This window comes from Camelus dromedarius, chromosome 19, assembly GCF_036321535.1.
Source record: "Camelus dromedarius isolate mCamDro1 chromosome 19, mCamDro1.pat, whole genome shotgun sequence".
Lineage (NCBI taxonomy): Eukaryota > Metazoa > Chordata > Mammalia > Artiodactyla > Camelidae > Camelus > Camelus dromedarius.
The window spans coordinates 13,681,333-13,705,696 of record NC_087454.1 but is presented as its reverse complement, the minus strand read 5'-3'; the positions used below and the strand labels follow the sequence as shown (position 1 = coordinate 13,705,696).

General features: G+C 36.9%; 1 protein-coding gene across 6 annotated transcripts in view; it reads right to left on the bottom strand.

Annotated features, from left to right (window-relative positions):
• Positions 1–24,364, bottom strand: part of CDKAL1 (CDK5 regulatory subunit associated protein 1 like 1) — a 538,667-nt gene that overhangs the window by 344,337 nt on the left and 169,966 nt on the right. For all 6 annotated transcript variants that reach the window (XM_010980113.3, XM_010980118.3, XM_010980114.3 and 3 more), the window contains 2 exons: positions 24,056–24,104; positions 6,453–6,573 (listed from right to left, as the gene is read on the bottom strand). In XM_010980113.3, the coding sequence (XP_010978415.3) occupies positions 6,453–6,573; positions 24,056–24,104 (170 nt within the window). The remainder of the gene's footprint in view (positions 1–6,452; positions 6,574–24,055; positions 24,105–24,364) is intronic.

Here is a 24,364-nt window from a genome sequence, read left to right as displayed (position 1 = left end):
AATGAAAATTAGATTCCCCTTAAAGGCTCCTGTATACCATTATTTTATGTCTGACAGATGGCAAGTAACAAGAAAGACAAGATAAATTTTAAAAGAGAAAGTACCGGTAAAGCATTACAGGGTCAGACAATATTTTCTAAGATGTGTTTAGCCCAGGGGAGGATTATCCCTTCAAACTAGGGATAATGTGATAGCAGTATCTGAAAAATGATATAACTTGTATCAGAACTGCTAAGCAGCATCCAACTCTTGGCTCTGGAAGAACGAAAACTGCCAAGGGATTGTCAAAAATGATTACTTTAATAGTGACAGAGAAGGCAAAATAAAGCACAGATTTTCTTTATGGCCAATTTCTGATATTTTACATTTTGTCCCCTACATTACCTTCTGTCTGTCTCCACACTCCATTCTCCCTCCTAGAAAAAATAAGGCAGTCACACAAATGGGGTCCCCTGACAGAAACTGCGCTTTTCAACAGCTCGCTCCTTTCTTTAATGCACATGTTGACTCCCTATTACACTGACCACAGCACTTGGTTGATATTTTTCTACATCAATGTCCACAGATTTCCTACTCTGCTGTCCTTTAGAACTACGACCTTACTCTACCAATTTAATGAAAAAGATTAAACAATCTGGCGTGAATCTTTAAATTTCCTATCTTTACATCAGAAACTAGATTATTTCTGGCCAAATATTTAATGAGAATCTCAGATTAGATATAGCTTCCAGTTTATAGAAAATACATAGGTTAGAATACCAAGTGAACACCACCACCAAACAGAGGAAAAGGGGGAAGAAGAGAATTGACAAATCCCAGAAGGCAGGGGATGTTCTGATGGAAAACTGCCTGTATCTCAAGTCAGTGGCATCAAAGAGGCTACAGTACATCAACCCAGACATAAAGGGACAGGGCACAGAGCACCGCACCCTCGGTTCTGCCTGACCGCGTGGAGGAACCAAATGGCTTTCTCTAAATTACATCAGTCAAGACCTTTAAGAAACCTTAAACTTACATCCTTTACTTCTATCTCTAAGGAAGCATAGAAGTATCTCTTTCTTTCCAACACTTTCTAACTATGTATATAATCCTGTTTAAACAGTTTCTTCTTTCAATGGAGTTCTAATCTTTACTCCTCAGCCTCAAAATAAGCTCAGACAGAAAAATCTATTCCCTAAAGACCACCTCTTTTACTTAATAGTCGAACTCCTCCAAAGAGTAATCCTCCTGTGGCAATCCCTACTAGTTTCCAACAACGTTTCCAGTTTTCCCACTCTTCCGAAATGGTTCACCTATCCAAGCATTATTTCTCCTTAAGAAATGTTAAGTAATGGATACTTATTACATTGCATATGCATAAAACCTTCACCTCTGACTAATTCTATTTCACAGATAATTCCTCTGTCTCCTCCTATTTCCTACACACAGGCACTGATCACCTTCAGTGACCTCCACTCTCACCCCTCCACTAACTAAGACTTCTTTTTGGCCTTGTATTTCTATCTCCAACCAATCTCTGCAACTACCAAGTCCCTGGTTACAAATAAATCCATTGGAGAATGCCAAAGTCCATCTTCTTAACCATTACACAGTTCTGCCACCCTTGCTTCTATATTTCCAAAACTACCAATCAAGCTCTCATTCCTTCCTGGCTGAGCTGCTACAGGAAACATGAGCAAGAAACATGAGTGATCTACAGATGCTGAAATTTCATTTCAAATGTCACTATAATGCAAAGATTATCCTGCTCCCACCAGACCCCTCCCTGTCGACCACACAAGATACTACTTGCTCAGTCATTTACTAGCTGGAGGACAACATGAAGTCACTTAGCCTCTCTATAACTTAGTTTCCTCATCTATTAAAAAATCTCATGAAGCAGTTGTGAGGATTAAATACAGGAAAATATATACAATTACCAGAATTGTGTCTGGCACACATTAAGCACTTGAGATACACTAGCAACAATTAACCTCATTCTCGACTGTATTTGAGAGTCATGTCCATATAGCTGTCTTATCCTCCCACTAGAAAAATAAGTGCCTATTCATGTCTACAGGGAGTCTTAACCCACAGAGATAGTCCAGACATAAGACGTATATTAGACAAATGGTGGCTAACAAAAAACATGAACAGCGTAAATTGTAACAAGGCACCAAGTGGACCAAATTTATAATATCCAATACAATAAGCATAATAAGTAAGATGAATACTTGAACATAAAATTAAGACAGAGTATAAAGAGAAAAGATAAATGTTATTTAAGAAGTAAAGGTACTCTTACATACCCTTGATCAAATAAGTGGTCCTCTTAGCTCATCCACAACCTAGCATGACCAGAAATTTTCAACTTCTCCCTTGGCTAAAGAGAATAATATATTCCTTTTAAATTTAAGTTAGAACTGTAACAAAGCATAACAACTTTTAGCCAACAAGGACATGAAAAGATGCTCAACGTTGCTAATTAATAGAGAAATGCAAATCAAAACTACAATGAGGTATCACCATCATTAAAAAGTCTACAAATAATAAATGCTGGAGAGGGTGTGGAGAAAAAGGAACCCTCTTACACTGCTGGTGGGAATGTAAATTGGTACAGCCATTATGGATGACAGTAGGGAGGTTCTTCAAAAAACTAAAAATACAGTTACCATATGATCCAGCAATTCCACTCCTGGGCATTTACCTGGAGAAAATTGTAATTCAAAAAGATATATGCACCCCAATGTTCACAGAAGCACTATTTACAATAGCCAAGACATGGAAACAACCTAAATGTCCATTAACAGAGGATTGGATAAAGAGGCTGTGATTATATTTATACAATGGAATACTACTCAGCCATAAAAAGATTAAAATAATGCCATTTGCAGCAACACAGATGGACCTGGAGATTGTTATTCTAAGTGAAGTAAGCCAGAAAGAGAAAGAAAAATACCATATGAGATCGCTCATATGTGGAATCTAAAAAAAGAAAAACAAAGACACTACTGAACTTATCTAAAAAACAGAAACAGACTCACAGACATAGAGAACAAACCTATGGTTATCAGGAGGCAAGGGGGCTGGGAAGGGATAAACTGGGAGTTTGAGATTTGCAGATACTAACTACTATATATAAAATAGATAAACAGTAAGTTTCTTCTGTACAGCACAGGGAACTATATTCAATATCTTGTAATAACCTATAATGAAAAAGAGTATGAAAACGAATCTATGTATGAATATGTATGACTGAAACATGCTGTACGCCAGAAACTGACACACTGTAAACTGGCTGTACTTCAATAATAAAATAAAATATGAATAATAAATAAATAAAATAGATAAACAAGTTTCTACTGTAGAGCACAGGGAAGTAAATTCAATATCTTACAGTAACCTATAATCAAAAGGAATATGAAAACAAATATATGTATGTATAGGTACGACTGAAACAGTATGCTATATACCAGAAACTGACATAAAATTGTATACTGACTATACTTCAAGAAAAAAGGATGCAAATTTTTCAAAAAAGCATAACAATTTTGTATAGTTTAACAGTAACTTAGATAATTTACCAATACATGTAATAAGATTTGCTGAAAATGGGATCCTTTTCCTAAATGATAAACAAAAAATTTATATGAAACATATATATCCATATTTCATTTGAAAGAGATAAAACTGAAAAGTTGAAAGATTTTGACGGGGATGATACTTTTCATTCAAAAGAAAACTATCAGTAGAACTCTTTTAAAACATTTAAACGTAAATGAAAAAAACAATGAGCTCTGCAGGCAATTAAAAAAATAAAATCCAAGGTAAAGATGTTAAGAGTGATATTGCCAACCAACACTCATGGAGATACTTTCATCTGAGAACAAGTGATAAGGCTCCAGCGAATTCAGGAAAATGATCAGTAGTCAGAGAAGTTCAGAAACTCTTATCTCAACGAGCTATGGAATGGACTGAATTCTCTTCATAGCAAAAGAATACTTGTTCATTGACTCACTAAGGGGCAATTCTTCACTGTAAAATGAAAGATGTGAGAGGATGAGAGTGAAAGGAAATATCCAGTGAGCTTTTAAAAAGTCTAGAGCCTCATTTTAAGAGGAGAAAAATTCAAATGCACGTGAAAATTTTTAGCCTCATGCTTTTTAAATTTAAAGTCCATTTAAAATGGCTACCAAAGGCAAATTTTGAGAAATGTATGGCAAAATAAATCAGTCATAGCTTTAAAGTACTTTCAGAAACAACAAAGCTTACAACTTAGTGGAAAATATAAACTACACGTTCTGAGATAATCAAGTAAATAGGGAAGTTTGTAAATGCACATGGGAAGGAGGGATGGGGCAGGAACAAGTAGCCAGCCAAAGAATGGGGCACACACCTGTGTCAGGCAGGATTACCCCCCAAGTGAGTGGAGAAACGTTAAGACGCAAGGGGACCCTTACGGCACGCAGAGAGGCCTGTGGTTGAGACAGAGAAGGACCTTGATCTGAGCCTGAGAACTTCAAGTAGTTCAGTTTGTCTGAATAGTGGAGTGTGGGTGTAGAGTGACAAAATGGAGAAGTACAAAGGCTGGAAAAATAAAGCATCTTTGAAAACTGACATTCAATAGCTCGAAAGTAGCTGCAAAGTCACCTTGATCCTAACATGGTGGATTCTCATATAATAGAGTTTGACAGGCCCTAAAATATTAACATACTATTAACATACTTAAAGGAATGTGCCCATCCAAAAAGGAGTTGATCAGTCCTGCATTAAAAAAAAAAAAAAAGAATCTCAGAAACATTTTGACGTGGCTCTTCAAAAGACACTGTTCAAGAGAAAGTGTGCTTAGCCAAACTCCAAGTATTACCGTCCAATCCGGCAAGGCAATCTGTACTGTGATGAGAGTTTAACGTGATCCCATTAAACTTTCAAATTACATAACCCAATGATTTGATTCAATCACTAAGTGAACATTTATTAAATCCCTACTGTGTACATTTTTCTGTGTACTAAGGATACAATGCAAAACAAGAGAGTCATTTCCCTACACTCATGGAGCTTACTACATGCCAGTGAGGGGAGGTGGGCAGTTACAACATAAATGGACCTATGTCTGTTTCAACAGTGAGGAATATTAGCGAGGAAAATGAGGCCAATAGGGAGGAGAGGAAATGCAGGGACGCTGCAGTTTTCTACAGGAATTCAGGAGTCAACAACAATGCAGTATGTGAAGGAAGGAGAAGAGAAACAGAGACAGAGGGACCAGCCAACAGCCCGACATGTATGACCTGGCTCAGGCTCAAGAGAGTGTATCAGATTTGTCAGTCAGTGTGACAACTCCACATCTCACTATTCAATTCTGACTCACTCACTAGTCTCTGAGCCTAATGGGTCCAGGTTTCTGAATCTTCAACATTGAAGGCCAGACGTTGGTCCTGGACAAGTTCACCAAGTCAACTGAAAGTCCCCAAGGGCTTTTAGGGGAAAAGCAAATGTCTTCTTCAACTGTCCCCAGTCTCTGACGGCAGCGTGAAGGCTCGCCCAGAAGGCAGTGAGACAGGAGAAAAGGGGAACAGCAACAGCTCAGCCACAGGCGCACAGGGGGAGGGGAAGGCCCTGGCTTGGAGAGAGGCAGAAAGATGCCAGAGCAGGAAAGAGATGTTCACCTGATCTCAGTGGGAAACAGCAAGAAGAAAGGACAGGGCAGAAGGAGAGCAATTTTTACAAAGAGGGAAGGAAGATAAAATAAAAAAGGGGCACGAAGGCTTTAAATCTGTGCGAAATGTAAGGCAGCTGCATGAACAGAGGGGACTCCCTGAGGTTTAAGGAGTAGAAGGCCTTGGCTCATCAAACTTCCAGACTATGATGATCTAGACTAAAGTGTGAAGTAAGTAACTTTTCAGATGGAGCCATAATTGAAAGGAACTAAATTCAATAAATGCAAATAAAACCAAGTATGACTAATTACACCAAGCGCTGCAGTCAGGCAGAACTTCAGACTAACATGGCAATTAAGAGTACATGATAATTCAGTCATAAAGCTTATTTTCAGTTTCAGGCTTATAAAAGTAACATTTTAAAATATGCATTTCAGATAGTTTATCATCAAAACATAGTTAGGATCTTGGACAACATTTACTATTGAAAAAAACAGTCAAAAATGATGGGTGTATTAACCATTTCACAGAATGAAATACTCTTCTTAAAAAGATTTTAACCAAAGGCATAGCAAATAAAATCCATGTTTATCACCAAAAAGGAGAAAGTAGAATAATGTTAAAGATTTAACCTTTGCTGCAAATCTAAGTGTAACTGCATAAAAGGAACATCTCATAGGGAACGATATTCATGAGCTTCAGAGCTTTCTGATTTTTCTTTCCCACAGAAACGTTCAACTACTTTTCTGTCACATGGCCAGGAAGAAAAGCAGAATTCATGGACTATATGAAAGGGTAAGTTAGAGAGAAGCTTACCCAGTATTGATGGAAATGATCTCTATCAGCGGATTCTTTCGAATCTTTGGCAAATCTAATCGTGCTCCCCCCAGCCGTTTTCCATTATCCTTTTTCTGACCCAGCAGTCTCACGGAGTGACCTTCAATTAAAGCATATAAATATACATTAGCATGAGTCACATAACTTCACTTTAATTTATCGCTTTCCAAAAAATGTGTTAATATTTACATTTAACTTTTTCTTTTACGAAAATAAATAAAAACAACTGAGAGAAGATGTGATCACTGAACCTAAGACATACTACCAAAGGGAAAAGCAGCTGTGTTCGAGTCCTACAGTCAGAAATACTTCGTTTATAATATTTGCACATTCTTGCTACACAGTTGAGAGAAACAGACACAGATCCTCAGAATGTCATTCCACCAGCTAGGAATGCTCCCTAGCATGGACCAGATACGCATATGAAGCAGGAAGGGTTCACCTGGGCACTGGGCCTGCAGGCCAACGGCAAAAGCAGGTTACCTGCTCAAAGCAAACTGTCAATCAAAGAAGAACAAAAAGGCTGAGAGAAAATGACACCTCAGGGTTGGATTTTTAAGAACAAAGTTTTTAAACTTATTTTTTTTTAAAACATTACAGAAGAAAATCAAACCACTTCTAAGATTCACGAAAATCCTGAATTAACTGCAGAGCTGTAGAAAAGGTGGAAGAATAGTACAAAGAGCCCCATCCCCTTCAAATTCCCCAATTATTTTCCTCATTTACTTTGCCACTTGCTCTTACACACATATCACTTTAATAACTTTACTGAGGTACTTCCTATTCAACTCATGTACTGTAAGTATATAATTCAATGATTTTAAACAAACTTAAACAGGTGTACAATCATTATAACCCAGTTTTAGAACATTTCCATCACCTCCCCAAATTCCCTTAAGCTTATTCATAGTCTGTCCCTGCTCCCACACCAAATATGTTGCATTTTGTTAATCTGTCAACCAGCTAATGAACATCTAGATTGTTTCCAATTAATATCTATCATAATAATGCTTTTACGAACATCTGAATATAGGTCTCCATGCGGACATATGTGTTCATTTCTCTTGGATGGCTTCCTGGCAACAGATTCGCTGGGTCATGTGTTAAACTTATATTTAACTTTATAAGAAACAACTGTGTTTCTGAAGTAGTGCTACCATTTTACATCCTACCAGCAATGTATGAGGGTTTGCATTTCCTCACATCATCACCAAGACCACATACTGTAACTTCTGACAACAGCTATTCTAATGGGTTTATCATTGTCGTATGATTGAATATGCATTCCATAACAACTAATAGTATTGAGCACTTTTTCATGTGATTATAAGCCAACTAGATTCCTGTTTAGTAAAATATCATGATGCCTAATTTTATGTGTAAACTTGACTGTGCCACAGGGTGCCCAGACATTCAGCTACACATTATTTTGGTGTGTCTGTGATGGTGTTTCTGGATGAGACTGACATTTGAATCAGCAGACTGAGTAAAGCAAACTGCTCTCCCTAACACTGTTAAGCGTTATCCACTTAATCGAAGATCTCTACGATTTTCCTACATGGGATTCATTAGGTTTTTGGATCCAAAAGTAATGGTCTTCACCGAGTTTGGGACGCTTTCACGCAGCGCTGGTCAAGGCTGCTGTTGTAGTTGCTGCTGTTTACTGCACCTTCTTCCTGCGACTCCCATGGCGCACTTGCTGGTGCGCCAGATGTTGTCCCAGAGGCCTCGGAGGCCCTTTTCAATGTTCTGTCCTAGTTGGATAATTTCTCTTGGTCTAGCCACAGATTTACTGCACTTTTCCCTTCAGCCGTCTCAAACCAGCAGTTGAGCATTTAACGAATGTTTCATTTCAGTTACTGTGCTTTGCAACTCCAGATCTCCTACGGATTCTTTTTTTATAATTTCTGTCTTTTTGTGATTCTGTATTCAAGTCACTGTCACCATCCTTTCCTTACATGCTTCTGACATGGTTTCACTTAGTTCTTTGAAGTCTTTGTCTGCTAAACCAACAATTCTGGCAACTCACAATCTATCCTGCTTTTTTTCCCCAAAATATGGTTATACTCAGTTTCTTTGTATGTATCACAATATTTCATTGAATACTGGAAATTTTAGGTAATATATTATAGAAACTCTCAATTCAGGTTTATCCCCCAAAGGTTACTGCTGTCTTTGTTTAGTACTTACCTGGCTAAATCTATTAAATCTATGTCTGTGTCTATTAAGTCTAAGCCTGTCCACAATGAATAGTCATTGATCTCCCTTTTGAGTTTGTCTTTTTTCCCTCCCAAGCATAACTTCCCAGCAGTCAATTATGCATCTGAATAGCTTTTTGTTAAGCCAGGGACTTAAACACCTTAAGCCAGTAAGATTCCTACTGTGTGCTGATGGATCTATTTTTGAACTGAGAGCATCCAAGGTTAGGGCCTTTTCAAGTCTGCCCCATCTTTTACTTTCTCCTGGGCTTGCTCAGGTCCTCCCACCTTCTCAGGATGTGCGTGCAGCCTCTAGCAGGCGAGTAAGTGCAGGTGGCCTGGGCCCACTCCAGTCCCTGCTGTGCATGTGCACAACCTCCAGGCAACATACAGTTTTCAAAGACTTATCAAGCATCCTCTCTCTGACTAACCTTCCAGAAGTCCTGCTAAACCTGTTGCTGGTCTGGCTGTCTATTACTTGTGCCAAAAAAGCCTACAACTTCAAGTGGGTTGAGCCAGAGACACTCCAGCTCCTACTCTCCCAACCCACCACTCCTGGTCACTTGCCATAAAAATCTCTACGTTAACTAACAATTCTCCAAATCAAATGAGCCTCCATGGGAGCAGCGGTGAGGCCACCGCGTCTCACAGCCTGCTCTACCCTGGTTGAACAACCTTGCCCACAGAGCTGAGGAAGGAAAATGGGAGTAGCCCCAGGCACAAACACCACAACTCACACTGTTCTCACCCAAAGCTCAGCTATTTTCACAAATAAACACTTCTCAGTTTGCTGACTGCTTTTAGTCAATTTCCAGAGTGCCAGGATGACTGGTTTTTGACCATCTGTCCAGCTTTATTGTTGCCTGCGAGGAGATTTGTTGACCTTCTCACACAACTGTACCCCAAGCAAGTCAAAACCCACTTTTTAAAAGCAATTATTTAAAATAACTTCAAATACCTACTTAGTAGAGATTTAAGATTCTAAGCAATCATATGTATGTTTCACCACCCTTCATTTCACAGAGATACATTGGTTAAACATCTCCTGTACAGACAGCTTTTCAGGACCAAGAGAAACAAAACCATCAGTCATAGCCTTTTTGCACTAATCGCTTTAATAAGAAACTTTAAGTACTTCATTCATTCTGAAAATTCTTGCTCTGATGGAGAAACATAGCTAGACCAAAGCAAGCATTTGGCATACCAGATTTCACAGATTTTCGAGATAAGCTGAACTCCTCCATCACAAGTCCAGTTAATGAAGAGGTGAGCAAGATTGTCATGATAACATAACTGTTCTCTAAGAGATGCCAAAAGTTCAGTAATGACTGTGCAAAGGCATGCTATTTTCATACTAGCCTGAGACAAATTTCATTATATCCTGCTGAGACTTCAGTAATATGCAGCCTGTACTAATAACATCTGATAAATTATTCATCTTCACCATCTACATGCAAATAAAGGAACGTATCTCTGCCCGATGATATAATGAGTTATTTTCCAATCCAATGATTCATTAAAGAGAGGCAGGGCAGACCTAACAATAGTCTGGTTTTTTTAATTGAAAAAATGTACTACACTAAAAACAATATAGGAAGTAACAGAAAAGTCTCTCATTATATCTGGCCAAAGATAAAAGGAAGGAAATTCAACCACATAACAACTATTTTTTTAAAAAGCAGACTAGCAGAATAAAACTTTTGTTATATACCATCTCTTTTAAAAACCCTTTTACAAACAAAATTGCTGCTTTGAATTAACCCCTTAAATCTATGGACCATGGAATAAAAACATTTACTCCAAATCATTACCCATTATGTATGCAGTTATCAGTATTATGACCATCTAAAACCAATTGCTATTTGACCGAATAAAGAATAAAACTGAAGGAGATGTCTTAAAGAAGGTACGTCTTTGGGAGGAAAAGGAGAAGAAATGAGGACTCAGGAACAGGATATAAGCTGAGGGCAACATGTGAAAGGGAAAAAGAAAAACTCTGGAGCTGATTTATACTGAAAATGAACATGCTCTACTTATGAAGGGACCAAGAAGCAAGGAGCACCATTAGACACTAACACACCACTTCTCTGTTCAGCCCCCTCAGGTAGCCACTGATGCCTTGTGCTGCGATGGAAAAACAATGGCTGCTCAACGAGGGCCTATTTATTTTGTGACAGTGCAAACTTCATCACCCCGTGTGGCTAGACTGAAGAGAAAAGGAGGAAGAAATTAGGACAACAGAGTTGGAAAGAAAAGAAGACTGAAAATACCAGTTTTTACATCATTTCAATCCCATGGAATAAGAAATTAAAGGAGGAAGTAACAAAAGGAACAGATGGGAACGACAATGCTTCGTGTGACCAGATCAACTGGTAATAACATGAGACCACTGAGAAGACGGCAACAAAGACGTTAGTGATTGAAATAGAGATATGTGATTTTAATACAAGGCCGAAAAAATAAGAGTGCTCTATTCATAGAACGGGACGTAACCAAATGTTCTACATCCAAGATCTTTAATCTTTCCCATTTTCAATGTAAATTCACATTTCATCTCCTCTAAATAATGGTCAAATATGTCTCAGTGGGTTTCTTAACCATCTTTAATAAACATCTTTCTACGTTGTTACAAGTGTCACATAAAATTCAGTCCTGTTAAAACCAAATTTAATTTTAAGCCTGAGGCTTTCAGCAGTTATTTATAAATCAGTTACAAACCCCTGACTCCGTGCTGGTTTTTACATGTGTTCTAATCCACTAAAGAATGTTACTAACCATTTTATTAGCTAAAATTACTGTATATTACAAAATATTGAACCAAAAGCTAGTTTGCTTTATATAGTTCACTATTATATGCACATTTGTGAATTCACAATACTGAACAACCTCTATGGAAAAAGGCATGTTTTTATACAATAATTGCTATATTCATTGAATCAATATTCAATGTTGTTTATGATCTTTAAGAGCAAAAATCTTTTCCAAATCCCACAGTGCCAATTGTGTTGAATATTATTTGAGCTGAGGAAAAACATCCCACCCAAACATAATAGAAAGCCTAGTCTGTCAACATGTCAGAAAGCCAATTAGAATGGTCATTCACAAGCAAAAAGAACCAACCTCTGGAATATAAGCATATACGTATATATTTTTTAAATTGTATGTATATATAAATTGGGTGACGAAAAAAGGCCCACCTACAAAATATATATTAATTAAATTATATGTCTACATAGAAACCAATCCTTCCCCCTCTGGTTCTCAAAGCTAAAATGGGTTGTACAAATTAGCTTTAGAATATCATGACACATTACAGAAGCAACAGTAATTCAGCAACTTGGACGCCAATTGTTTATTTCTCTTCCCTTTAATTTCTTTTTCTTCTAAAGGCTCTATAAACAGCCAGACCGTCCTTCAATACTTCATTCATCCCACGTAATTTTAAAGGCCATTCACTACTTCCTTAATATGTGACCACCCACCTCCACCACCACCAGAGGCCTCAGGCCAAGGTTTTTTTTCCATCTCTTACTAACTGCTCACTTCACACAAATTCAGTCCTATTAACAGACATTCACAAGACCTCAACTCTGGGTCGGCCTGCTGGAAAACTGCCTAGTAAAGCAATTCAACACGATACTGGGGGCAGAGGGTGAGAGAAGACTGGCAGAAAATTCAAGCAAAAAGAAAAAAAAAAGAAGAGTAAATTGCACTGCAGACATTAATTTTCACTTAAGTAAATTTAGTCACATCAATTTGAATACTGTTTCAGAACATTAGAAAGTGATGCTAATTTACTCAGTTTTTCTACAAAATGCTTGGAGTTGTTCCTTGACATATCCTTCACAGGCGTTTTAACTACTTAATTACAAAGAAAACCAAAAATTCAGCCAAGTTTCTCTCTACTCCATTCAATGGCATTCCTCATACACAGGTTCCTCTCAAGAAAGCAAGCATTCTCTAATACTCACTCGTAAGTAACTTCCCCTCTAAATATTTTCATTTTGAAAGAAGAAAGCAAATTAAAACAAAGAAGTTGGGTCAAATCAAAGAAGCAGCTGTGTCACATGCCTAGGTGGGAAAACTTTATGCGAAATCCTAGAACTGACTCAAAAAGACAAAATGACCACAATGCAAGCGTCAATTTTAGCTACTAAGATTTCAGCAAGTATGAAGAGTTCAAATGTTTATTGAACAATGACACCTAGAAAAAGATATTAAAGTAAGAGCAGAATGATAAGAATAAACTGTCCAAAAAGACAGAATTCAAGGTGTGAATCAAGATGTTGTAAGAGCCTTCTAAGGTACTGAAGTTACCAGCAGGGCTTAGAGAGAAAGCTAAGATAAGGTCATACTACAAAATTTAAATCTCCCAAAAGTTTGAGGATTATTTAATAACAAAACTCTTGCTGAAATGACTATTACTCAATAAAACAAATGTTAAAAAAAAAACTCTTGCTGCACAATAAAAAGTATCTACACTATAATTAAAATGATCTGAAATGTATGCATGATCCAGAACTATAGAAGATAAAAGGATGAAAACACGTTGGAATGGAATGTTCTGAGGCAATTTTTTCTTCTATTTGCACAGCAGTATTGGTAATCATACTAAACAAAGAATACACATAAGGAATAATCCTCATAAGCAAGATGTCTTCTTACATTAATGAAGACACCTTCTGGAAGCCAATTACCAGAAACATTTAATTTTAGATTTAATTACATCTTTTGCAAGCAAATATACCTTTTATAATAGTAAGAGGAGATTTGTGTGGTGCCAACTTATTTTTCACGATCTAAATCAATTGTACACCCTACTATATATAAAATGAACAAAAAACAGGGACCTACTATAAAGCACAGGAAACTATATTCAATACCTTGTAATAATCAATAAAGGAAAAGATTCTGAAAACATATGTGTATACATATGTATATGTATAACTGAATCGCTTTGCTGTACACCTGAAACTAACACTGTAAATCAACTACAGTTCAATAAAAAGTAGTATTTTAAAATATCAAAGTGTACGTCAAAGCATTCAACAGTCAAAGCACTCCCCTGTCAGTAACTCCACATAAGAACTGACCCTTAAAAGAACTCAGTTCATTGGCTGTCTTGCTACAATAGGATCTCCTGAATTCTAAATTTCAGTAGCCTCAAGGCTTTAATGTTTCCACCAATAAAGCTACTCAGTGCTGCAATGTCGGTAAGTAAAGCATCCATGGCAGCAGTGCAAGAGCTTAATCACCACTCAGACTCCAAACTGTATTCCCAACATTAAACTGCACCAGGTGACGGAAGCAGAGATAACAGTCCTTACAATAGCTGGCATTCAAGCTCCCAGAAAATGAGAACAGTAAAATACAAGAACAAGGAACTTGTGAGTCACATTTAACTTTTAGAAACTGAAGCTCAAATTCCTACCTCCCATCATGAATGAATATGTCAAGTTCCTCCTGCTGTTATTCAAGTCATTATAAAGTGTGACAGAGGAGAGGTGGGAAGCAGAGAGAGATGGAGAGCTGTCCCATCTATAGATCTTAAAAATGCCTGTCTATCCATCTCCAAACAGAGGTACACACACCTGGGCTGTGGGCAGCAGAAAGGCAATCTAAAAGAGAAGTCAGGGAAGAGGGCATCTGGTGCTTACGTCCTGGCTTTAAATTCACACTCTTGCTCCTCCACCCCTTGTGACAGCCATTATCACTGCCCTTTATAGACATGGGGACAATGAACTAACTGTAGAAATGTAAAGAAAAAGAAGATGTACATTTTATATCACAACACAATACAACAATGCAAATGCGTAACTCAAAAGCTCCAACATCCTATAGATGAGCTTAAAAAATGAAGTATGTATGAAATATTATTTTATCAATATTTAAATACAACATAATGACTCTCCAAATACACCCCCCCACACACACACAAAATCTATTCTGTCTTGAGTTACCACACTGATTTAAAGAGATTTAAGGTGTTGAGGAAAACAAACTTGTGAACAAACAACTGGGATGAAGTGTCAGAGATGGTCTGATTAGTGTTTCTAGGGACAGTGAGACACCATGAGAGAGTGGTCAACTTTCCCAGAAAAGATGAGGAAAGGCTTCAAAGAGAGGTGACACTACAGTGTGGGAGGCTGAGCAAGATACAATTTATGAACACGACAATCTAGGTTTCACCGGACACTTGGACACAATACTACTAACACAGCAAGCATAGTTCTTTGCTACAATTCCTGCTTGCTGGTCATTTTCCACTTCTTAAAACCACTTATCGTTAAAACCAGATTCCACTGAAAAGATTTTATTAGCACAGGGAAATATATACAAGATCTTGTGGTAGCTCACAGCGAAAAAAAATGTGACAATGAATATATGTATGTTCATGTATAACTGAAAAACTGTGCTCTACACTGGAATTTGACACAACATTGTAAACTGACTATAACTCAATTTAAAAAAAAAAAAAGATTTGACCTCAAGAAGGCCCACTGTGGGGAAAAAAAAAAAACCCACACCTTCAAAATCAAATGTTTCTAAACATAGTTTATGAGGTGGAAATTATGTGAGCTTGAGATGCCTTCTTATTCTCATCAAAAGGCTGGTCAAATACTATTTTTAAAACTTGATTTTAAGAAGTTATAATTAATGCTGAATATGAAATGTTAAAGACTCAAAGTTATCTACACTGAAATCTTCCCTGTTACAGCTTCAGTGCTTACCTGGCCTAAACACAAAACTAGAATTTAAAAACCCAGGGATATCCTGGAAAAACTATGGATTTTCTTGACCTAATCATGACAGTAAAAACCTGTATAAAGTCTGTTTCACTTCAAAACCTTCCAAAATTACCCTTAAAAAACACACAACATTCTCTGCAGAATCTCTTTAGCTTTGTATTGGTTAAATTACCTTTTTACTGGTTTGCTTATGGTTAAGGAACACTTTTACTCACTCCTTTCCTAAATTAAGCACTAGTATAGCACAGTAAGACTAAAATATTCTTTTCAGAATTTCTAAAAATAAAACAAATCTTTATTAACAACTTACAAAGAATTTTTTTTTCCTGTGGGCATGAAATAAAACAGGAAGTAAAACTGAGAAGGAGGAGAGGGAAAAAGAGATGCAGGAGGAAACAAGAAATGTGCAGGAAGAAAATGTGTAAGTCAGGATATTTCATATTTCAGGGAACTAGAAATGGGTGAGCCGTGACTTTAGTCAACAGGCACGGGGGATGGAGGTAACAATACAGGGTCTCACTTTCTTACTTTCCTGCATTCAAGGTAAGCAGCTTAACAGCAAGCAAAGAATTTGAGATTAGAAGACTAGGTTTCAAATTACAGGGCATGGCTGCCTAGCTGTGTAATCAGCAATGCCAGGGTTCCTGCGGAGTACAAATGAATTAATGTACACGAAAGGGTAAGCTACGAAGAGCGAGACAGAAGTTAATTACAGATGCTACTATAATTAATGCAACTGTAATCCTATCAAGACCTATAGTGCTAATGAAGTTTCTCAAAGCAAGATGGCAAGGAGATTTTTTAAACTTTCCAACACTCCAAGTTAAAGTCAGATCCCATTTATTTTTAAACCTCTGGAGGGCTAGGAAATAGGTCACAAATAATTGCATTGATAATGGTAATCAGATTTGCGAATGATTTTTTAAATATATAAGGTAAAGTAGATTCAAGGTCACCCCTATTAAATTACTCACTTGCATTCTGCTCCAATTTCTCGAACATGAGGGAGGAGAAAGAAGGTGTAAGCAGTGTCCCAGGATGATCCTGGGTAAGTCTAAGCACCTGGAGAGCCGTGGCTGTGTTACCACCCCCAGGACATACGAGTGATACGATCCGTACTGCTGTAACAGGGGCTCACAATGCAGTGATTCTAGGTGAGGGGCCACATGGCAGAATCTCCAACCCCCAGGGTCTGGTAAACCACCCTGCCATTTCCCCACCCTGGCTAGGAATCCTCTCCCAGCAAACACCCTTGAGAATCACTGCCCCCCAGCAATCTCAGTCACCAACCAAGACGAAAACTGCCTGTCTCAAGCACGCTCCAGGGTAAAAATGAAAATTGCTTCAGAGAAGCACCAAATTCTTATGCAACACTGGGAAGTACGCTGCCTATCAAATCAGCACCCAGGGCAGCATTACCACGGGGTGGAGTAAAGGCAAAGGAGTCTGAGAACTGTGCTTTATTCAAGACCCTCCTCACTGGAGAATACAGAGACATATGAAGGAAAACTGCATGGTATGTCACCAACATCTTCAACTTCATTTTGTAAGTAGGGAGGCACCAAGAAAGAAAAAGTAAAATCTGGCACATGGAGATTAGGGTGTTGAGAAAAAACTAGTCACATTATAATAACTTTTGCTAGAGATCACTGTCCAAAATGTCAACATCTCATTCTAATGACAGGCTCTGAAACTCACTTTTATTTTGCAGATTCCAACACTCCTAGAATTTCAGAGCTGAAAGGACCTTCCATGTCATACAATTCACAAACCAGGAAACGGAAAATCAGTGAGGTTGGGTGGGTTGTTAAACATGACAGTCAGCCGTAGAACCAAGTAGTATTTCAACACAGCTCCCCATATTCTCAGTCCACGATTTTTACCCATCACAGTCAGCCTTCTGTGCAGCTTAAAGAAATGGTACACTTGAATTTTCAGAGTAACCATAAAGGTTTAATGTGTTAGAAACCATCTTTTATAAAGACATTTCAATTACTATTCCTTTATTACTCAATAAAATGTACACTTCATTATAAAACGGTAGTACTGATAAACTTCTACTTTTAAAAATCCATCCATCTTTGATATCCTAACTGGAGATTCTGCAAATGAGTTTCCCCCACCCTCAAAGTAAGAAGTGTATGAAATTCGTATTTATTCTCCAAGTCTCAGAAGTAACTGCTACATATCTGCTGCATTCTTTGTAGAGTGCTACAGAATGAACTTGTAAAAGACACGCATCTCAGAACGTTAAGATACAAAGCTTTAGTATCAACTGAGCATTCTTTCAGCGTATCAACTGCTAACAACATTAGGTTTTCTAAGGAAAGGTCAATGGCAACACCTAACAAATGACATCCTACAAGTCGTTTAAGTAAATTCTTCAAATAGTCAACATTTTCAAGAAAAAGAGAAAATCAGATTTAAATTTCTCATCTAGTTACATCTGAGCCATCAAATTGCTCTATGTTGCTAGTTTTTTCACTTGGCTGTGATATAATATAGGATTTTACTGGCAATAATGTATTTGCATTTCAGTATTTTTTTCAAAAATGATCATAATTTTTATGCCTATTTTATTTTGCTATTGCAATTTTAGATAGTACACTCCTAACAGGACCTGGTTTCCACTTTATTTTTAAGGAACCCAACTATAAAGTACTCAAGAACCCACTATTTTTATTGAACTCAGCTATAAAGTACTAAAGAAGAATTATCCATACAATACAATTTACTATTGTGTTAAATAAGAATAGCTGAACTGAAAATACCACAATCAACCTACAACTTCATCCTCTATTTTAAAAATGTAACAAAGCTGCTAAGATTATTTTCTCTAAGTTTATAGTCCCAACTATTCTCACTACATTTTACTAAACAAAAATAGTAGATTCTTTAAATGAAGAGGAAAACTCTTCCAGATATATAATAAAACACATAGATGCATGCAGAGTATAACAGCACTGAACCACATGCCAATTCTCTAAGAAGAAAGTTACAAGAAAGGAAGAACTTAAGCATACTGAAGTCTTTAAAAAATTCTACTTTCATGTTTCCTACGAGAGCCTCAAAACAAGATTAATTGCTCCATGTGGCATTTTTTACTAAATAAATCCTATTAGAGTGCATAGAAACTAGAATCTTGTATCTGAAGAGTATCAAAAACCTGAAATAAAATTATTAATATATAGACATGATTAATGTTTAAACCCGATAGACTGTTTTAACAGTAACAATTTTCACAGAAGTCTAGACTACAAGAATGCACTTTTAGAGAACTCAACAATACTTATAGTCTCACTTGCGTGCCATCTGTCAAGGCAATATCAAATCAAGATTTGCAAAGAATTAACATGCAAGCCCAATTTTCACAGTGGGCAAGTCCTCATTAATATTCAAACAAGGAAGGATGGGGCTACTTTACCAAACAGATCAGTGGGATCACTAACACAGGGCTAGGTCGTGAGAGGTTCAGACTTAAGTAATTTCCTTTCCTTGTTCTGAACAATCAAATCCAGTGAACCACTTTAACAGTGTTGTGTGAAAACTACAACTGGATCATCAACCTAACAAACTATTCAGCACTATGCACCCTCCCCACTTCTACCCAGGAACAACAACAAAAAAATCAAAATTGATGAAATACCCAAGTCTTCATATCAGTAAATTCCATTAATAATAAAAGGTGGTTGCAAACCGTAAGATAACACATCTTTGAACAGAAAAGGAAATGTAAGTGCTGAACACACAAAAGCAGTGTAATTAAATTTCAAACAAACTAAAACATGTAACACAATTCTGAAGCCAACACAGCAGAATTCACCTGGGAACACACTTCAGCACTTATCTGAGTTTTCAAAGCTTTGAGACAGAAAAATATTAGACAAACTTAAAGTTACTTAACATGACTATTTACAATATTTAAAGAACACTCTTTCAAGAGCATCTATTGGCTATTTTGTGGCAAATAAATTAATACCGGGACTGCTGAGCATTTCTGTGGCTAGAAACAGGAATGATAATTTAGCTAATAAAGTTACAAAATTATAGAAATACAGACAAGACATGACACAGTGGTTTGTCTAATAAACAGTCCTTTGCAACTGTAATTCCAAACCAGCCATTACAGACTAAATTGATGTGAAAAACCAACTTAAAGTCACATGGTAGAACTTTGCTATATGGGATCATGAAGAACTCTGTTCTCATTTGTAAGGCTATTATGATTTGAAAAATGCTATCTGGAAGAGATACAATGAATAAAAAGAAAGTTGTTCTAGAAATAATGTATATAAAAAGTACAGGGGACATGTAAAGCTAGAGGACTACGGTTATTTGGAGGAACCAGAGGGAGAAGACAGGAAAGGGGACTGAACAGGGCATAAAGTGCCACATTTAAGAAGGTGGCAACATGCAGTGTTTACCAAACTGTCATCCCGTATTAATCCGGTACATAAACTTAAAACAGGCTCATTGTAAAAAGCTAAATAACAGCAATAAATTTCTGGCCCGTTTAGTTATGGGGAAGCAGAAGTTATCACTGCTCTACACTAGTGAGACTGGGAAGCGTTTCCAATGTGTAAAACCAATGCATAACTTTTTCCATGATATTTAGACCACAGTAACAGATAAAAGATTACAGATGATGAGAGGACGTGTAAGAGCACCCTTTCAAACCATATTTTGAAAATCAATATAATTATTTTATTGAAAAGCAAATACTGAAAAAGCAGATGTGTTTCTGTGGTCCAACAGTGTCCAGGTGAACAATGCTACATATCTAAGCTCTATTCACTTACTTATTAAGTTCGGAAACATCCTCAAGTAAATCACTACTGGACTTCGTAGGGAGGTCACTAAAGTCATTAACACTAATAAAACCACACTTGATACAGTTGCGCCTCACAGTCTCAATTTATAGAGTTTATATTCTAAATTAGTATCAAATGCAAAGTACAATTCTGACAGAGTGAAGATTAATAGCAATGCATTAAATAACAAAGAGCTATTTGGTGAAGTATCTTGGGAATTTAGGTCAGCCTAATCCAAGATCACATCAATTACTGAGAAGTTAGGGGAAATGAAAAATCAATCGAACATGCAAATTGTACCATATTGGGAAAGCCTTGAATTAACAACACTGCAGGCATTTGGAATTAGACAAAATGAAATACCAGCTAACATATTAAAACAGCAGAGGCCTCCTTTATTAGAGACTGACTAGAGAAGAATAGGATTTAATAGCAAAAACATTTTTCTATTTTCAATACACAATGTAAGTAAGACCAACCATTGGTCTTACTTATCTGCTTAGACTGTCTTACAAAGACAAAAAAAAATTTTTAAGGTTTTTTTTGTTTGTTTAAAGGACTTCATGTACATATATCAGAATAAATAGCCCAATTTATATTCCCTTCAGAGATTTTACTTAGGACTAAAAAAAAAGGGGGGGGGGTTAATGACCATAGAAACCAAGACTAAGGGATATATGAGTATTTTTAAAATAAAGAAATAACTGTAAAATCTTTCAACACTATACTTCTTTCCTTGGATTTAGTTACAAATCTTGAATTATCAAGATGATAAAAAAAAAATCCTAAAGTCATTATAATAGGGTCTCTCCTAAAAACAAATGCTATAAATGGATGGAATATTCAGGCCACTAGTGAAAGAATAAGAACTCATTCAGAAAAACTTAAATTTTCCATTTTGCTCCAACCAAGACAGATACAAATGGAATATGTTTTGATGGTTTTATTGTAAATTATACCAATGTTTTTATCACCAATATATCTTATTAATACATTACGTTACTTGGTATAACATAAGAATGCAAACAGGCTGCAGCAGAGGCTGTATGTCCAAGCCTCCTTCAAGGAAGACATATGAAGAAAGCCCAACAGGAATCAAATGTGGAAACAAGACAACGCAAAACCCTCTGGTCAGGCCATATTCCACCTGGCCCTTCTGGGCAGAACTTCTTCTCCATGGAGCATTTATCAATAAGGAACCCAGCAAAGCAGATGGCACACTGCATAATTGAAGAGATTTTAATAACGGGACTATTTACTGAAGTTTGGCAAGGTTAGGAAAACCAAGAGACAATGCAGTAGCCCCAGGCCAGCAACAAGGGGGTGCTGTTTCCACCCCAGGCTTGAAAAGGCAAAGGAGAGGAGCCTGGAGAAACAGAAGAATAGAGAGGGTCCCCTGACAGGAGCTGTGAGATTCAGGTTAGGGAAGCAACCCATTCAGGATGAGCAAACAGGGAGTGAGAGAGGGGAGTGAACCCTCCTATCTCACACTTCAGCCACACTTTCAACCTCTAACTGGAGAAATCCAACTAGGCGCCAGGTAGCAAGGATCCTACTGACGCAATCACACAGATCGGGGGGGGGGGGGGGCATGGACACACAGCAAGGTGGAGAAGGGTAGAGAATGGATCTGGGGGGGGGGGGGGCAAACAGAACTTAGCCACTTCAGTGCAGTATCCTAAAATGAATGTAAAGCAAACTGCAAGTAATATACAAGGAACATCAAATAGTACAACTGGCTGGAGGAAAAGGTGTACATATGGAACTAACAGAAGAAAAAGTGAAAATGGTAGAATGAGCTGGAAGTCACAAATTAATCTGGTAAATAACAGGCAACGAGGGAAGGTACACATGCAGGAAAGTAAAATAATCCCAGAAAATGACAGCCATATATACACTGATTGAAAGGAGGGTCACTGATATAAAAGGTTAGTTATTTTATCCCAGCAGTCTAGGTATTAAGGAGGTAGTAAGAAATCAACATTCACATGAATTTCTGCCCAGTATATCCCAAGTATCTCAAAAGTCTTTTTCATTTAATCCTCTCCAATTTACACTGAGAAAACTGAGCCTCAGAAAAGTAATTTACTGAAAGACAACCAAGAAGCAGAGAAACAGTGTGGCCCTTGTGACACTTAACTAACTTCTATTAGCAACAGAAACAGGAAATGAAGAATGGAAGTTTCACTAACAGGCCCAGATCACCAGCAACTAGGAGATCTCAGATGAGTCACTTAACCCTCTCTTTGGTCAAACTATGGGCATGTACCAAAATTACTTCTTCCATCTCTAAAATTATCTTGTTGTATTACTAAGACGCAATTTGTCAGCCTTCCCACCCTGAAACCAACTTCATCTTCAACTTGTCTCTTGCGGTAGACAGACTATCACAATTAAATCCGATTGCAGTCTCTCCAATAAATCTACTCAAGCAAAGCTCTTCAGTGAGAAGCTATCCCTAATTAACCCAAACTGGAGGTGACAGGCCTTTTGCGATATTGTGATATAATAAGAAATACATATTTGCTCACCATTCCCAGTTCCTGGTGCAGATCTCTCAAGTTCATAGTTTACATTATGGCTCACTTGTGTTGGTGTTGCACCTATGAAGTCATCATCATACCCACCATCACCTAGATTTTCTCCTGTATTGTCTTCACTGTCATTAATTTAAAAAAAATATTTAGTGGCCAGTATACATCTGGTACTCAAGACAGGAAACAACATCCCGAAGCAACCCTGAAGCTCTGCTTCAAGAAGCCCAACTGAACAAGCATTAAGGCAGAGTTGGAATTTGAATCCATGCAAACTAACCCCGATGCCTGTGCTCCTATGTTTGACACAACTTTTACACTATACCATGACTTCTCCGGTTGTTTGCATGTTTTATGTCACATAATTAGTTGTAGTTATCCTTTTTAAGTACTTTTAAAAGCAGTATTCAATTTTGATGCCTCTTCTATGTTGTTCATATTGTCAGTTTTGACTTGCACTAACAGAAGAAAAGTAGACTATAAATATTTAAAACTTAATACACAGAATTTAAAATGTTTCTTAATGACTTCACAGATTCTCATTTCAGATTCTTATTGAACACTAGTTAATGAAACAATTACAGCATAATTCTATGTTCTCCTATAATTATATTTTTTCTCATATAACTATCATGTTTTCTCACATAACCATCCATTTTCTCATAACTACAAAAATTATACATAGACGAGGCATCAAAATTGAATACTCCTTTTAAAAGTACTTAAAAAGGTTAAGTACAACTAATTATGTGATATAAAACATGCAAATAATGTCAGTTATATCTTAATAAAACTGCAAAAGAATGCAAATAAAATCATTTCCTTATTTTAAAGTTGACTAAACTCTGTCTTCCTGACCTGAGATTCAAATTAAATCTATTTTATACTAAAAAAAAATTTTTTTTTAATTTTTAAAGACTATGACGTGGGAGGAGGGTATAACTCAGTGGTAAAGCTCGTGCTTAGCATGCACGAGGTCTTGGGTTCAATCCCCAGTACCTCCATTGAAATAAATAAATAAATAAACCTAATTACCTCTCCCCTGCAAAGAAAAAAATTTTTAATTAAATTAAAAAAAAAAAGACTATGATCTGATTTATGTATAAGCTAACCAAATATATGCCTCCTACATTTGGACTGGTCAATGCACAAAGCAGTCAAGGACAAAATTTTATGATTTTGTCTAAAAATAACTTTAACAAAAACCCTTTACAAGTATTAACTAAGCAGTATTTTTATAATATAGTTCAAACAATATATACACATGCTTATTTCACTTTCCACAATTACCTTTAATTGTTTCCTCCACAACTTCTACCACTCGATCTATCTGTTGAACCTATAAAGAAAACAAAGTGTTAGACAAGCAATTTATATGGAGAAGAAACATTAATTTTTACGTATCCTTCTGCCTAAGTCAACATAACACATTTTTGAAGCGCACAAATGAAGGTTTTCTTTAATTAATGCATTTGGAGATAATATAAAAAATTCCGTATTAATGTTTTGTGTTACAATGAAGTATGAAATTATCACTCTCCTGTCCTCCAACTGTAATGAAGAAATCATATTACATTTAAATAAACTGCCTGGAGTTCT